Below are 15985 nucleotides of genomic sequence, written 5' to 3'. Positions count from 1 at the left end.
ACTCACATTTAACCATAAAAATGAAATACTAGCAGTTGTGGATCTGTGGAGCAGAGTGGAATTCAGTTCAGACGGAAAGCAAGACACTCTAAGTTGGAGGAGATGTGTAGTTATTATACAAGAATAACTCGATTTTATGGAGTTCGAGATTTCTTTATAACTCGACATTCAAGTAATTGAGTTATATTAAAACAAATGAACCCGTATGCCTGACACCAAGACAGTCTGAAAACAGGTTTAACAAGAGCATAACTCGATATTTACATAGTGGGTTATATAACTCGATTTTAACATAATCGAGTTCTTAAGGGATTAAATAAAGAAAATGCCACGTTGGTTGGCCAGCATGGCACAAAGTTGAAGGTAACTCGATTATATAAGGATTGAGTATTTCACAAAACATGACCCTCATATTGTCAAGTTATAAAAGATGGGCATTTCCCTAATTAGTTTGAGAAAGTGGGCAGAATGCTGTTTGTTTGTTTTTTTTTTTTTTGTTTTTTTTTGTTTTGTTTTGTTTTGTTTTGCGCGAAATGGGCATTTGCCCATTTTGGCCCTCCTATTTCTAAATTCTAAATTTTCAATTGTAAAAGTCAACAGTAATAATCTCTTCGCGTGGGAAAAAATCAAAAAAATTGAGACAAAGACAAAGTCAAGGTAATGAGGAGCTTTAATCATAAACAATTAAGTGTTTATCCAAAAATACATCATGCAAAACTCCCAAGTGCATGTGGCTGGCTTTAGTTTTCATGCTTATCTTGCCGCAATGACTGTAATGTTGAATGAGTAAAAATCTTGTTAAGGACCCATTCGTAAGTTTTTAAGAATTGAGTTTTTCATGGTTCATAATTTGCTCAAGCCGACAAATATGACTTAAACCAGATAAGCTTTTTAATTTGCTCGGCCTTCGAGAAACTTACTCGTATTTCACAGAAAGGTCTTAAAAAATTATTAACATATATATCAGAAGAGAACAGTCAAACACGAAAAGTCGCCACCTTATAATTTATTTTATAATAATCTATAACACAACTTTTTAACTAAACATTTTCATAATTACATATAGAGTTACCAAATCATTAATAGTAGACGATAGATGTCAGTGGTGCACCTATGTAAAAATCATTAGCTTACCCAGTTTGATAAATTGAAAAAAAAAAAAGAAAAAAAGAAAAAAAAAGGAAGAAGATGATGAAGAAACAAATTTAGAGCCTGTTTATCAAAAAAAAAAGAAAAGAAATTTAGAGCCTGGAGTTTAGCCTACAATATGGTAAAACAACATTATCAATCCTTGTAATAATTGAATTATCAAAAAAATAAATAAAATGTCCGGCTGATATAAGCCCTCTTCTTTGTAGGTAGAAAAAAAAAAATCTAACCTAATAGTTAGTACTTGTAGGTCCTTAGCAAAAATATTTATTTTAGGATCCGTTTGGTTGAAGGGATAAAAAAGTGGGAGGATAGAAAATGGTGGGAGGATATAAAAAATTTTAATTTCTCTCATTTTTGTTTGGTTGGGAGTGGATAGATGGAAAAAATGAGTCTGTATAAATTTACTTATACACCCTTCTTAAAAAATAATGGCCAATTAATACAAAAAAGTAACAAATAACCAAAAAAAAATCACCCAATTTATTAAAAATAAAAATCATGTCCCAAAAAAAAGTCATGTCTAGTTAAACCATGGGTGGTGCCATGTATAGTTCAGGGGTTCAAATGAACCCCTTGAGCTAGCAATTTTTATTTATTTTTTATTTTTTTTATATAATATATTTTGTTTTTTTTATTTAACCCTAACCCTCCTAAATAAAAATTTGATCACTTTGATTCTAAATTTTTTTAAAACCCACTTGAAATAAGTTTAATTATGATCATCTTAACAATATTTTGATCTTTTTAAAAACAAAAAAATGCCTAACAACAATCCAATTTTATCTAAAATCTGGGAGAAATAGTAAGCCCAACAGCAAAGAAATTTTTTTTTCATCTAAAATTATTTTAAAAAGCCCATTTAAGTCATAATAAATTTGAAATAAACTTATGGAAAATTCATAGTTTACATTGTACTATCATTGTAATATCTACATTGTTTCTAAACAAATGTGTACAAAATTGTATAGTTTTTGCAAATGTGTATAGTATAATTATCTATAATATAAATTTTACATTAATAGTACAATGTAAACATAAAATCATCATAAATTAATAAATAAAAGTATTTTAAGCAGTAATAATTAAAATTCACTTGACAACAACAATTAACATGTTCATTATATTAAGAAAAAATATGTCAAATGAACCTATAATTTATTTTTTATTCTATTACTAGTACGTACTATAAAAAAATTTGTAATAAGAAAGCCATTTAGACCGTAAGATTCATATTTTACTTAAGATGTATCTTCTTACTAACCCTCCTAAGAAAAAATCCTAGAGCCGCTACTGAGTTAAACCAAAAAAAAGAAAACAAAAACAAAGCAACTATCACACCCACAGCTCAAAAAAAAGGCAATGTCCAGGAAAAAAAAAAGAAAAGAAAAAGGGCAACATGCCCACCCACAGCCCAGGAAATTAAAAAATGAAAAAAAAAAAAAAAACAAAAAACAAAAACCAAAAAAGCAACGCCTAGGAAAGAAAAGAAAAGGAAAAAAAGAAAAGAAAAAGAAATGGACTGAACATGGGCATTTTTTGTTCATTAAGCAACTCTATTTTCTCCCTTCAATTTTCTCTCCATTTTGGAGAGAAAATTTTTTGGTGAGTCCGGGGAGAAAACACCGAACCCAACAATTTATTTTTCTTTCTCCCAACTTAACCAAACAGACTCAAAAAAGTTTTCCTTCTCATTTTCTCTCAAAAGTTTTCCATCTACCTATTTCACCTTCAAACAATCACAGGCAAAAAGGACTATTAGTTCTTAATCAAATGAATGGCTTCCTTAGCACTTGTCTATTTCCCAGGCTAGTGCTTTAAATTGTATCTTTTAAAGTAAAAATAAGTGTCATTAATTATCAATTAGCTGGAAACCTGGAAACAAGTAATCAAGATAATAAGTTCATTGGGGTGGAAGATGAGTGCCCGATAAACATAATAGATTTTTATTTTTTATACAAAATAGAAATTCTACTCTAATCTAATTTAAATATATATGTATTTAAAGTTCCCTTCTAGAGACTTGAATCCCGTCCCTTACCTCTCATACCCCACAAACACTTATACTTGTGGAGTGATCCTCGCACCAAGGGTGTGTGGTGGTAACATAATAGATTCTTGAAATTAAAATTGTATTGGTTTTCTTTTCTTCCAAAAAAAAAAAAAAAAAATGAAGGGTAAATTCTTCAAAAGACATGTTTGGGAAAAGGTGATAAAGAAGCCCAATTGACTTCTTTTCCTAAAGAAATGCAACGAGTCACCTTTTCTCATTCTTTGCAAAATGAATCTAAAGGGAATTTTGATGTGGATTCCGATTCTCACTTAGACTTTCAACGCTCTTCTTCCAAAGAGTTAGAAATATGGTTAATAACTTAATATATTTAGGGGCCTATTTGAGATTGTGGTGAGAAGTGGAACTTGCCGTCGGATCTTTTAACAAACAAGATTAGAATAACTTACATTTATGACGCCTGAGATATGACAAAACTAATCCGCATTCAACTTTCAAAAATTGACAATATATTCCCATTATATATATATATATATATATATATTAAATTAATTAACACTGAAGTTATCAAATATATTCCATTTAGACCAAAAAAAATGTTAGAAAATCTGAAACTAGTAAATTAATATGAATCTTGTTCCACATTGCCCTAAATTCCAAGCTTCATTTGGAACCATTTTGCGACATAATCAAGGACCCACATTTTTTCTTTACATTTTTATACTTTACGTACGTACAATTTTCTTTTTTCTTTTTTCTTTTTCGAAATCAACTCTCTCTTTCTCTCTCACTCTTCGCCGCAAGCCACCTAACTTCCATGCATAATTGCATATGATAGGTTGTCCCAAAGATAACCCTTTTATAGTTGTATCCTTTAAGCTAAAATAGTTTGCCTCGCTTTCATTTTCATCTCTCTCTCTCTCATTGCCGCTGGCCACCTCACTTCCATGCATGTGATAGGTTGTCCCAAAGATAATCTTTTTTGAGTTGTATCTTGTAAGCTAAAATAGATTTCACTATCATTTTCAAGATGCATTGTATCCTGTGTAAGCTATGACAACATTGACTTGATGAGGGAATGAATAGTTGAAGAACCTGCGCTACTTAATGGAGATGGCTTGAATTGGAAAAATAATAATGAACCATTAGCCACATTAATTGTGGAAGATGGATTATGGAGCACTTGTTCATGGTGATGATGAATGTGGCTTGACAAATATATATGTTGGAAGGTGTGGTAGCACTTCTTTTAGGACTTCTAATTTCTAAATTTTTTTTTTTTTTTAATTGATGATGAATAGTATTATGTAATAAGATTTTATACTTTATAGGCCTCATTGTTATGTAACAAGATATCATAGATATTCTTGTTAAGTAATTAGGTATTAAAAATTTTATTGAATTCTCGCTAGTTAGTTAGAATAGTAAATTCTTTTATCATCAAATACAAATAGGGGTGGCAAAAACTACCTAAACTAATTTACCCACCCAAATCTACCCAGTGAAATAAGGCCCAAACCCACCTAATAATCAATTAGGTTAAATAGTTATAGATCCAATTAGACCCAATTCGCATGATTATTAATTGGGTTTTCACTAGATACCCAATTAGACTTAAATATAACCGAAATAATTTACCTATCTCTCTCTCTCTCAACTCAAAAAAATTAAACCCTAATGAATATTGTGTCAAAGACTCAAAATCGAGCTACAAGTCACCGCTTTTAAATCGTATGGCCAAAAAGACATCGATTTGTTGAAATTTGTACCAGATTCGTTGGGAAGACTAGCTATAAGTCGCTGATCCATGGATTTGGGGTTCAGATCTATGATGAGATGATTTCTTCTTCTTTGACTTTTTGTGTTGTTGCTATGGTAATTAATTTATGCTTGGGTTTGAGTTTTTGGGCCTTGGATATGGTGATTTATTTTAGTTTGGTTGGTTAAAGTGAATTTTTTTGGTTTTTTGGTGGTTTGCATCTGTTTGGCTTCATGGAAAGTGAGTGAATATGAAAGATTTTTTTTAAAAAAAAATTTGCTTGGTTGGTGAGAAACTAAGAGAAAGTAAAAGAAAATGTTGCTGGGAAAGTTGAAATTTTTTATATATTCTCCCTTTTATTGAATTAAAAAAAGAAATTCTTTTATATAAATATATATATTTATATACTGATTAAAAAAAATTGTAATCTATTATGTTTTAAAAATAGATTAGTGGGCAATTGGGTGAGTTGGGTTTTACATTTTATAATTGGGTTGAGTTGGGTATGACTGTATGGGTATTAATTATTTGGTTAAATGAGTAATAAATGGGCCAATTGGTGTTAAGTACCTAGCCCATTTATGATCAGTCTAAATCCACTCAAATCCACCCAATTGACACCCCTAAATAAAAAATATAGATATTGAATCCCAACTATACTAAAAACTTATTAATATTTTGACCTCATGATAAAAAACAACTATCAAAGAGTACTTGATGATAAAGGTCAAGTTGTAGCCGCGGTAAATAAAAATACCAAAAATTTTATTAAGGGGAAGAGTGCAAGGTTTTGGTGGTTACGATGAGCGGTAGACTTTGCCAAAGAGCAGGGGCTGCGGAATGTCATCTTGAAAGGCACTCAAGAATCAAGATTACCAAATAATAATGCAAATCATGAGTTCTACCCAACTATTATTATATCCTATCTATGGACACATCATGGAATGAAACACAAGCAAAGGTACCACAAATGGGACGTGGAGTATTCAACACTAGTGTTCCAAATTTTTTAAACCAAACAGCAGTCAGCAGCCAAATTAGCCAAGTATGCGTGTAGCCTTTGATTCAGTCTATCTCACTGTGTCGTTTTTAATGGATAAATATACAAATAGGTTAAATGAATAAATAAATTTTCTATGATTATCAAAAGAAAAAAGATTAAAAAAAGAAAAGAAAAGAAAGATAAAAACTAACTTTAAACCTCTCGGACCTCAAATTACTACTTGTTTGAAAGTTGATGGATGACACATTTTTTAATTGTACATAAAAGTTAAAAATTAAAAACTAATATAAACTGATGTCAAAAAGACAGTTTGGCTCTTAATTCAAACACTATTCAAATCTTTGCAAATGTTATATGCTCATTTCTCAACAGGTTTGGAGAGTATATTTAAAAAGTGGGTAATCAAAATAGTAATTGTGGTTTTAACTTAAAGATTGGGCTAAAAACTGCAAAACCCAATATAAAACCTGCTAGAAGTGATTGGATCCTTTGCTTATCACGTAAAGAGTTTTTTCTTTTTAATTTTCGGTCCCGGGCTTAAAGAGACTTTGAAAATTTTGAAAGCCCAATTTTCCATGCCCAAGTGGGTACAAATACAGGGAATGGGCTTTGAAGGGTCAGGATTTTTTGGGCTATCGTTCCATATGCATTCGAACAGATTAGGTGGTGAAAAATAATTTGTAATTTCGAGGACCGAATTGGTCAAAATTAGACTAGATTGTGTAATTTAGCCTTCTTCTTTTTTGCTTAATTTTTCAGTGAAACTTTTTTTTTTTTTTTTGGGGGTCAAAATAGCACTTGATTGAACTTCTTAATTGAATATAAAAAAGCTAATAGTATTATTAACTGGTAAGATTTAGACTAAAAATAATAGTATATTGTCCTTTCCTCTCCTTTCTTTTTACTAATCACACAATAGATGATTATTTTTCTCAACAACTTTCCATCACTTTTTGTTTTTGTTTTTTCCTTCTTTTAATGGAGAAATCTCGCCCTTCCATCATGATCAATAAATTTAAAACAAGAAAAAGACTTTACCAATTATTTTCTTCTTGTCCTTTCCCTATAAATGTCTTTTGTGAGAAGCTCATAAACATGGTGTTAGAGATACAATTTCCAAACCTAAATGCTATTACTTATTTCATTACCAAGGCTGGTCTGATACGATTTGTAATCCGAAACGATAAATCTAACTAAGATTTATTCTTATATCAAATAATTAATGAATATTTATTTCCATATTAATAATTTTTATTAAAAATCTACTTTTCAGTTTTTTTTTTTTTTTTTTTTTTTTTTGTGATTAAAATTAATCATAAATTTTTTTAATTCAATTTCTTAAAAGATCTTTTTTTTTCAACTAATAACATGATTAATTCAGTATATCCTTATTGTGACAGTCAATTTTAGATAGAATTGTATTAATTTTAATATTTAAAAACTTATTTTTGTAAAAGAAATTGTAACAATTATTGTTTGCAAATTTATATAACTGATAAGTGCATTTGAAAAAAAAGTATATAATCCTCTTATATAATTTATGGCCTATTTGAAATGGAAGGGGGAAGGAGGGAGAGTAGAGTAGAGCTGGCTAAAAATAAGTTAATTTTGTGCTAAATCTACTCTACTCTACTCCTCCTCCCTCCCCCTCAATCCAAATTAACGATTAGCTTATCAATTAGATTATTTTCTTCTATTTGAAAAACTAATTTTAAAATTTTAAATTCTAAAAGTAAATACAAACCATCAATATTTCCACCTAAATTTTGTCATTTTTATTACTAGTAAAACATCTATAAAAAGATCTCTTTTGAAATTAAATTTTTTCAATTGTCTTAAGGTTTTCAGATTTATATTCATATTTTTCTGATAGAAATTTATAATTAAAATTATAGGGATGAAGGGCTCAGATAAGGATATTGGGCTGTGGGCCATGCCCGAGGACGTCAAATAACTCGAGGACAAATAAGTACTAGTGAAGGTAGATAGATTATTGTGTCGAGGAAGAAGTCAAGTTATAATGAACAGGTGACGTTGTTCGAGGAGCAATACAGATACCTTCTCGGTCAATAGAGTGGAGCCCTAAAGTTCGACTCCCCATTGAGTACTGGGCAGTAAGCAACCGTACTTGGGAGGATAAACTTTGAAAAGAGATAAGTCAACAGAGAACTGAGAAATATCTGGGAAGAAAACTGCTACCACCGCATTGAATGCTCTGCATCTAACTCCCTAACCGCATGAATGTGGAAGTGATATCCACAAAGATTTCAAGAATGTGTTGATGCAACAAGTATCAAGGAGATTAGTAATCTAATCTACACGTGGAGGGCTAAGATGAAAGAGGGGAAGGGAACATAAAAGGGAAGAACTCCTTTATAGAGGGGAGCATCAGAAATCTAGAGAAAAAATCATTGTATAACCAAGAACTTGAATATTTGTATAAGTCTCAATGAAGTATATAAGAACATACTTTCCTCGGGCCTAACCGAGGAGTTCTTTTTGTTCACTATTTGTCTTGTTCATTCTAATACCAACTAGCCTATTGTGATCAACATTCAAACTCATTGAACGTTCAGTATCAAGCCCACTCTCTAACAAATTCATTATTTTGGGCTCATTGGGCCATTGTCCAAACCAGTTGGGTTGTGGATCAAAACTCGTCCTTACAAAAATATTTATAAATAAAAGAAACATTTTCTACAATATAAAATTATAATAGGAATTAAAATAAATAAATTTTAAAGTGTAGTACAATAGAACCTAAGTTATAAAAGACTCAATACTTTCACTTAATAATAGACTCATCCAATAACCTCAACCTTCACAAACAAATATGGTTTCATTTAAATTAAAATTTAAACCTTGTTTTTCACCCTAAGTGTATACAACATTTATATATATATAATGAACTTGTTTATCATAATTTGATTAATGAGAATAAGTTTAGTAGTAAAATGGAGAAAAAATATAGTGAGTTTGTTTTAGTAATAATATTTTCTAAAAAATGAGTCATTTTTCAACAAGTTTTGTTTTGTTTTTTATTTTTTATATAAAAATATCTCATTTTTCTATGTTTAGTAGTAATCTTAAATGAGTTGAAAAACAATCTTCTAACTTTTCTTATTTAACTTGCTGTGAGATAGAGTTACTTTAAAAAAAAAAAAATAGTGGAAAACAGTTTTTGAAAATAAGCCATATATATATATATATATATTTTATGTTAATTGTCCGTTTGAGAACGGCTTATTTGCTGAAATTGAAATTTTTTTGTTAAAAGTACTGTAAATAAAGCTAAAAGTTAACTAAAATAGTACAGTGGGACCCTTGAAGTACCAAAAAGTGCAATGAGACCTATAAATAGTAACAAAAATAAGCTAAATAGTAAACGAAACTTTCCAGTATAAACTACCTCAAACGCAACCTAAAGATAGTTTTCCTTTGATTCATTTTATCTGATGCTAAACACTGAAAAATATGGATAATTATCTTTACACAATGTTTTCCACCATGTTTTCCATCGAAATAAACGGAGTGTATAGTTCTAGAGACAACCAAAAAAAAAAAGTATTGGTTTCTTCTATTCTTAGCTAGACATTGATCCCTTTTGGAAGAAAAAGAAAAAGAAAAAAGCCGACTAATAATAGGAGATATATTTTATTTTAAATTGTTATAAAAGTATGATATTATGAACAAAATTATAGGACCTTTTTGCACTCATGGGCTTTAGAAAGTTGCCTAAGTAGCCTACATAAAGTCGGTGTTGTTCTTTATGTTTACATAATAGTTTTTGTTTGTGTCATTGTTGGTATGGGTGGTTGTTTGTGGTGGTTGTGGTATGGGTGGTGGGTGGTTGGGTTTGTGTGGTGAGGTTGTGATATAGAATTTTTATTTTGACACGATGAGTTTATGGTCATTGTTTGTGATGGCTGGTTTTGCTGGCGGTAGAGGTAGGTGTTTGTTCTGGTTGTTATTGCTTCCAATAAGAGAGAGAGACAAGAAGGAAGAGAAAGAATGAGAAATAGATGATGAATTAAAAAAAAAAAAAAAGATATTTAAATGAAGTGGTAAAAAAAAAAAAAAAAAAAAAAAACTTTGATGTTAGATGTATTATAAATTGGGGTATTAAAATAGATAAAGTAATGTTTTGAGTTGTTAAATGCTAAATTTTTAAGTTCTTTGCTATGAATGCTCTTAGAAACCAAAAAAAAAAAAAAACCGTTTTCAAAAGTTTAGAGATGAAAAACAATTTCAATAATTTGCATCACCATTGGTGATGGTAAAATAACGATTTAGCTATTTTACCACCTCAAACTCCAATTGGTGCCCAACATCAATGGAGTCGGAGACAAATTTTTTGCCTTCTTGCTACAGTGAAGGGCTAGTTTACCAATTTAGCAATTCACTGTAGCAAGAAGGCATAATAAATATACATACATACATACATATATATTTTATCACTTAGTTGGGTTTCGTGGCAACAAAGACGAAAAGAAAGGAAGTGAGAAAGAAATTAATAAAAAAAAAGAATATTATTTGGCTGATGGTAAAAATAAGACTATTGATGTAGAGTGTGTTGTGAAATTGTGTGTTAAAATAGATAAAGTAATTTTTTGAGATGTTAAATGCTAAAATTTTTAGCTACACTGTGGACGCTGGATGAAATTGAGAGGCTTATTGTAGTTGATTGGACCGTGTGAACATAATTGGAACATCATCTTCAGCACATATATTTTTTATGCTCTTAGTCCCGCCTACTCTCAATGAGGCACAGGTGCATAACTGACGTATATTCACATAAAAAATGTGTCATTAGTCATGCAGATCATGCATGTTTATGCCTGTAAACTCTTTGCACTTCAACTCACCAATATTTTCACCTTAAGCAGCACCAAAAAAGTAATGCAAGATGTATTCCACAAGAAACTGAATATTGGAGAGACATTAGATATTTCCATTGAAGTAAAAACAGTGGATTTTACAGAGAACAGAAAAGCTGCAACATTTACCAAGCAGCTGTTTTAACAACCGTGAGAAAAGATCAGTAAAACTAATTAAAAGAAACTTGCCATTTTGCCCATCTTTTTTTTTTTTTTTTTTGGTTGGGTGGTTTAATTTCTAAAATCCTATAAAGTATCAAACCAGATTGCCATTAAAGCTTTAAAGTCAAGGTTGAGGTTGAAGAAGAATGAATCAAAGATTTAGAAGGAGCGACACAACGTCTTTGTCTAGTACTTGTGATTGCAGTACCTGTAGGACAAGATGACGGTGAAATTGGCTGAGGATTATCTGAGGGAGGTGGAGGATTCGCAGAAGTGGGGAACCTACTTGAATGGCTCCTCAATTTCTTCTTCTCTCCTTCATAAACCCTATCTCCTGATCTAACTTGCCTAACTTTTGTTTCATTAACACCCGCTGGAAGGACACAGTTGCAGAAAGAACCTACAATTCATCAAAAACACATTATTATACAAAATTATGCTGGGCAACCCAATGTAATATTTCTTTTTTTCTTCCAGCTATTTATTTTGAAGTTTAGATGCTAAAGCTTTTCGTTATTAGTATGAGGAAATAAACTCAATAGCAGCAAGGAGTTGGCTAAATAGAACAGGTGCTTAATACAAATGAATCGAACCAATTTGATAGTGATTAAAAGTGCTTCCAATTTTAAGAAACTAAGGCAAACGAAAACAAAGCAAGAGCCCATTTCATTAAATTGCTTGGTTCCTTTATTTTATTTTATTTTATTTTTACTGGTAGGTAACATATGCAACAATGACATTGCTTGGTTCTTGTTTCCTATTTTATTATATTTGTCAATGAAAACTACTTGTTGCTAGCAAGAGCTCAATTTGGGACATTGAAGAATATAACAAGAACACATGCAATGGTTTTGTGATAGTATGTGGTAGTAAAGGAAACTGCTGGAATTGTACCCTTGATAGCTTGTGGGTAGTCAAAAGGCCAAGGAAGTAGTGTTTCTGAACTTGGCCTTGAATCTCGTTGTTCCAAGCAGTGTTAAACTGGTAATGAGGGTAAGGTTTGCATTACAAAAGTTTCATCAATAACTTTGTAGCCATGGCTGCAGTAATGTGGTGTTGCTGTGATGAAAGTGTTATTTATGGTGAAATGGTTCTAGTTTGTGATGGCTGTTATGGATTGCAGCATCTCATGACCAAAGAAGAACAGTAGAGTTAGGGAGGAATAGCAGTACATGGCAGTGGTTGGCACATATTGTGATAATGATACAATGATTTGGTTAATTTCTTACCAAGTCGAGCAAGTCGATTCACCCAACTAGGTATAGGTCTCCCTGTCAATTTGATACATGCATCATTGCAAAAGTGGTTGCAGTTCTTCGTGATAAGATGGTACGTGTTTCCACAGTAATCTCCAGCTAATTTCTCCATGAACATGCGGACATCCCCGGGACCTAGATCAGTCCTTCCGATCAAAATTGATTTCCTAAATGTGAAACCAGGACAAAGCTTTGGTTCCACTTCAAAAATCCCTGATGTTGAATGCTCATGCGCCCCAAAAGCATACTCAATATCATGAACTGCAACAGATTAAAACAGCACCCAAAAAACAAAAAAGTTTTAGTGATCAAACCTCAAAACTATTAAATATGTAAAAAAATATGAAATATGTAATGTAATTTAAGCGAGTTCACCAGTATGTATATCCATTACAGAATCATATTTCCTCGTGGCATTTATTACCATCCCTCTGGTTGCCGAGGAAATTGAGGAACATGAAACAAATTTCTCCTAGAATGTTGTTTGTTTCCTAGAATATTGAGAGACTCAACCTCAACTAAAAAGCCACACAATTAAATCAATCTCAGTTTAGTAAAGTTTTCCTTTTTCTCATTACCCAAACAACGATTAATTTTGCTTCAACAGTAAACAATTCCTTCCTAGATCCCAAAAATCATAATCAAACCCAATTCTGACAAATTCACCTACGAACCGATCCAACAAAGAATTCCGGGTTCTTTAAAGCCAATTTTACACAAAGCATAACCACAGATCTGAAATGGAACAATTGGAATCTCACTACAGCCTGAAGCTTCAATTAGCCGTTAAAAGACCCAACTTTTCATTTTTCCTTCACTTTCTCAGCTTCCAAACAGACCCCAAAGCCCCATTAAAAATAAACACAAAAAAAAAAAATAAATAAATAAATAAAAGGGCATAAACAAAATAGATAAAGCTCACACCTTGCACGCCAGAATGATAAACTCCAAGGCCAAGCCAGTAGGCATAGCCATTCATGGGTGTCAAATCATAGACATTGAGATAAACAGGCACAGCTCCCTTCTTCTTCTTCTTGGACATCAACACCATTCTACACCACATTTTTCCACAACCCAATACACTGCTTTTCCCTGGCGAAGAAGAGAGGGAAGCAGCTTCCCCTGACTTTTCCAGGAAGGGCAGGTTGGGAATTTTCAGAGACAATCGCAAAAAATTCTTAAATTTTTTTTTAAAATTTTTTTTTATTAAATTAGTTTTTTTTTTTTTTTTTTTCCTAGGAAGAAGAAAGTTGTTTTTGTGAACTGGGGTGTTTCTTTTTTAGTTGGGTTCCGGCGGCCGAAAGTGTGTTTTGCAAAGTGCAACGTCAACACCTTTATCCTCGTGCTATGGGTCCCGCTTTTTTGGTGAAAGCAACGTATTGCACCATTTACTACTAATCAATTGCCTTTTTTTTTTCTTCGTTGACAGTGTGGGAACAGTGATTTGGTCAATTACTAGAAGGTTTTTTTTTTTAATTTATTTTTAACTAATTTGAGAATGTGCCATTCGGTATTTTTAATAATAGTTGCAAGAATTAGGAACAAAACAAGATAAGTTTTTAACTTCATCTGCAATTTTCATTTTATATTTAAATGTCACTGTATCTTGCATTTAAAATTAAAATTAAAATGAGTTAAAGAACTCAATAGAGCTGATCTTATTCTATATAAAATCAATGTCATAGGTTCCATTCCGGGTGCAACGACAAGAAATCCACTCGTTTCATCTTGGGTTAAATTGCGGGTCATTTTAGCCGCAATAATGATGATCTTATTTTATATAAAATCAATGTCACGGATTCCATTTCGGTCGAATCCACAGGAAAATCCCGAATTGAAGCAAGAAATACCCTTATTTTATCTTGGGTTAAATTGCAGGTCATTTCAGCCAATTTGAGGTTGTCATTCCGATCAAATGACGGTTTGGTCCTTTTTGATAGAAAGAACAGAAAAAAAAAAAATTTTGTTTTTGTTTGATTCTTATTATTTAATTGATGATCAGTGAATATGAGTATTAAATATTTAATGTATTTATAGATATATATTAGCTGTAATCTCGAAACAATACGCTAAAATTGATCGATACCAAAATATTTTGTTTTAATAAATAAATAGGAATAAATACCAAAATGAATTGATAATGTAGGGATATTGGGCCAAGGATTCCATTACCCATGTACATACTCGGCCTAAAGCCCGAACCAAGGACTGGGACCGTTCGAGAAAGTGTAAATGTTATGAAGGGAGTCTGTGTTAGCAGATGATGAGATCGATGTTGGTCATAATGGCATGGAAGTATAGGCCGAGGATGAATGTCACCTTGGATAAATAAAGCCGAGGTCCGAATAGGTGGTATGCCATCCAGGGGGATGTTTCCAGAAATTCTGCAGGCACGGATAAGCATCGCCAAAAGCTAAGATTGTTTAAAGGGAACTATATAATGGAAGGAACCCACCATAGATCGGGATCGGAAAAATCAGGAAAGAAACACTATAGCAATCTAGAATCAGACTTGTAACATTACTTAAGAACATTATATAAGAACCAGTGTCCTCGAACTTCGTTGATGACGTTTTTTTTTTTTTTTTTTTTTTCAGTTTACACTTGTGTATTTTCATTCTTTTGTCATCAAACCTACCTAACTTGTTGTTTAGTTAACTAAAGTCCAGTTTTTTTACCTATTTTCTACAAATTCATTGTTTTGGACTTTTTAGACCTAAGTCTATTCATGCCTTGGGCTAGGATACCAAATCTAGTCCTTACAGATAACATTAAATAATAACACCTAACCAGGTGTGAAATAGTTATTTCATATTTAAATATCACATATATTACTTCTAAATAAAAATTGCAAATAATTAGAGAATTTCAATGGGAATGGATCTTATTTCTTATAAAAATAATGTTCAGAATCATATTCTGAACCAAACCACCTACAGTTACAACTAAACAGAAAAGAAGGACCTAATTTCGCAACTACACCAACTGGGTGTTGTTCCTTTGTTTGATTATATATGCAGGTAAATATTAACAAAGCAAACGGTATAATAAAGTGGGTGTTGTTGTTCCTTTGTTTAATTATATATGCAGGTTAGTATTAAAAAACCAAACGGTATAATAAGCAAACGTAGTATAATCTGAAGCTATTCTTTAATTTTCAGCTGGATTCTTGATTTTCTTGTTAATTTGTTTTGTAAATGAATGATGGCCAAGTACACCAGACCAGACCACTATTTTATTTTATTTTTTTATTTTGAGAGAGTTTCAACTTATAGTATTGGTGTAGGTGAGTTCTAATTAGCTCAACTGGTAAAATTTGAATGGTTGAATAAAATATTTGAGAACTACTATTCCATTAGTAACGAAATAAAGTACAGTAAAGTTTATAACAATTCTGGTCATAAACTTGCCACATCTCATACGTATAAGATTTTACGTGGATGCTTCTATCATGGTTTTTGTGGAAGACGTTGCACCCAATTTTTGCACAAGGGTTTAAAAATATATATATATATATATATTTAATCAACTGTTATGCTTGACTTTGTTTACCATGTCACTATCTAATTAATTACATTCTATTATGAACGTCTCCAGTACCCATAAAATAGATTACCCAAAAAAAAAGTACCCATATAATAGAATATCTTTTTCCCTTTTTTTTTTTTTTTTTTTTTTTTTCAATAAACATATGATTGAGTATCCATGTATATAACAAAAAGCCTAGTCAGTGGGGGTCAAGAATTTCTCATATTCAATTTTTACAGT

The 15985-nt window shown here is 31.4% G+C and overlaps 1 protein-coding gene across 1 annotated transcript; it reads right to left on the bottom strand.

The window, feature by feature from the left end:
* Positions 1 to 10842: 10842 nt before the first annotated feature.
* On the bottom strand, positions 10843 to 13505 carry LOC115974883 (deSI-like protein At4g17486). Its single transcript, XM_031095429.1, has 3 exons — positions 13142 to 13505; positions 12191 to 12478; positions 10843 to 11361 (listed from the first exon to the last, which is right to left on the bottom strand). The coding sequence occupies exons 1-3, from the start codon at positions 13278 to 13280 to the stop codon at positions 11072 to 11074; spliced, it is 717 nt and encodes a 238-aa protein (XP_030951289.1). The 5' UTR covers positions 13281 to 13505; the 3' UTR covers positions 10843 to 11071.
* Positions 13506 to 15985: the final 2480 nt, after the last annotated feature.

This window comes from Quercus lobata, chromosome 2 (genome assembly GCF_001633185.2).
Source record: "Quercus lobata isolate SW786 chromosome 2, ValleyOak3.0 Primary Assembly, whole genome shotgun sequence".
NCBI classification, from domain to species: Eukaryota; Viridiplantae; Streptophyta; class Magnoliopsida; order Fagales; family Fagaceae; genus Quercus; species Quercus lobata.
The sequence above is the reverse complement of the archived record's forward strand: the minus strand, read 5'-3'. Positions and strand labels throughout refer to the sequence as shown.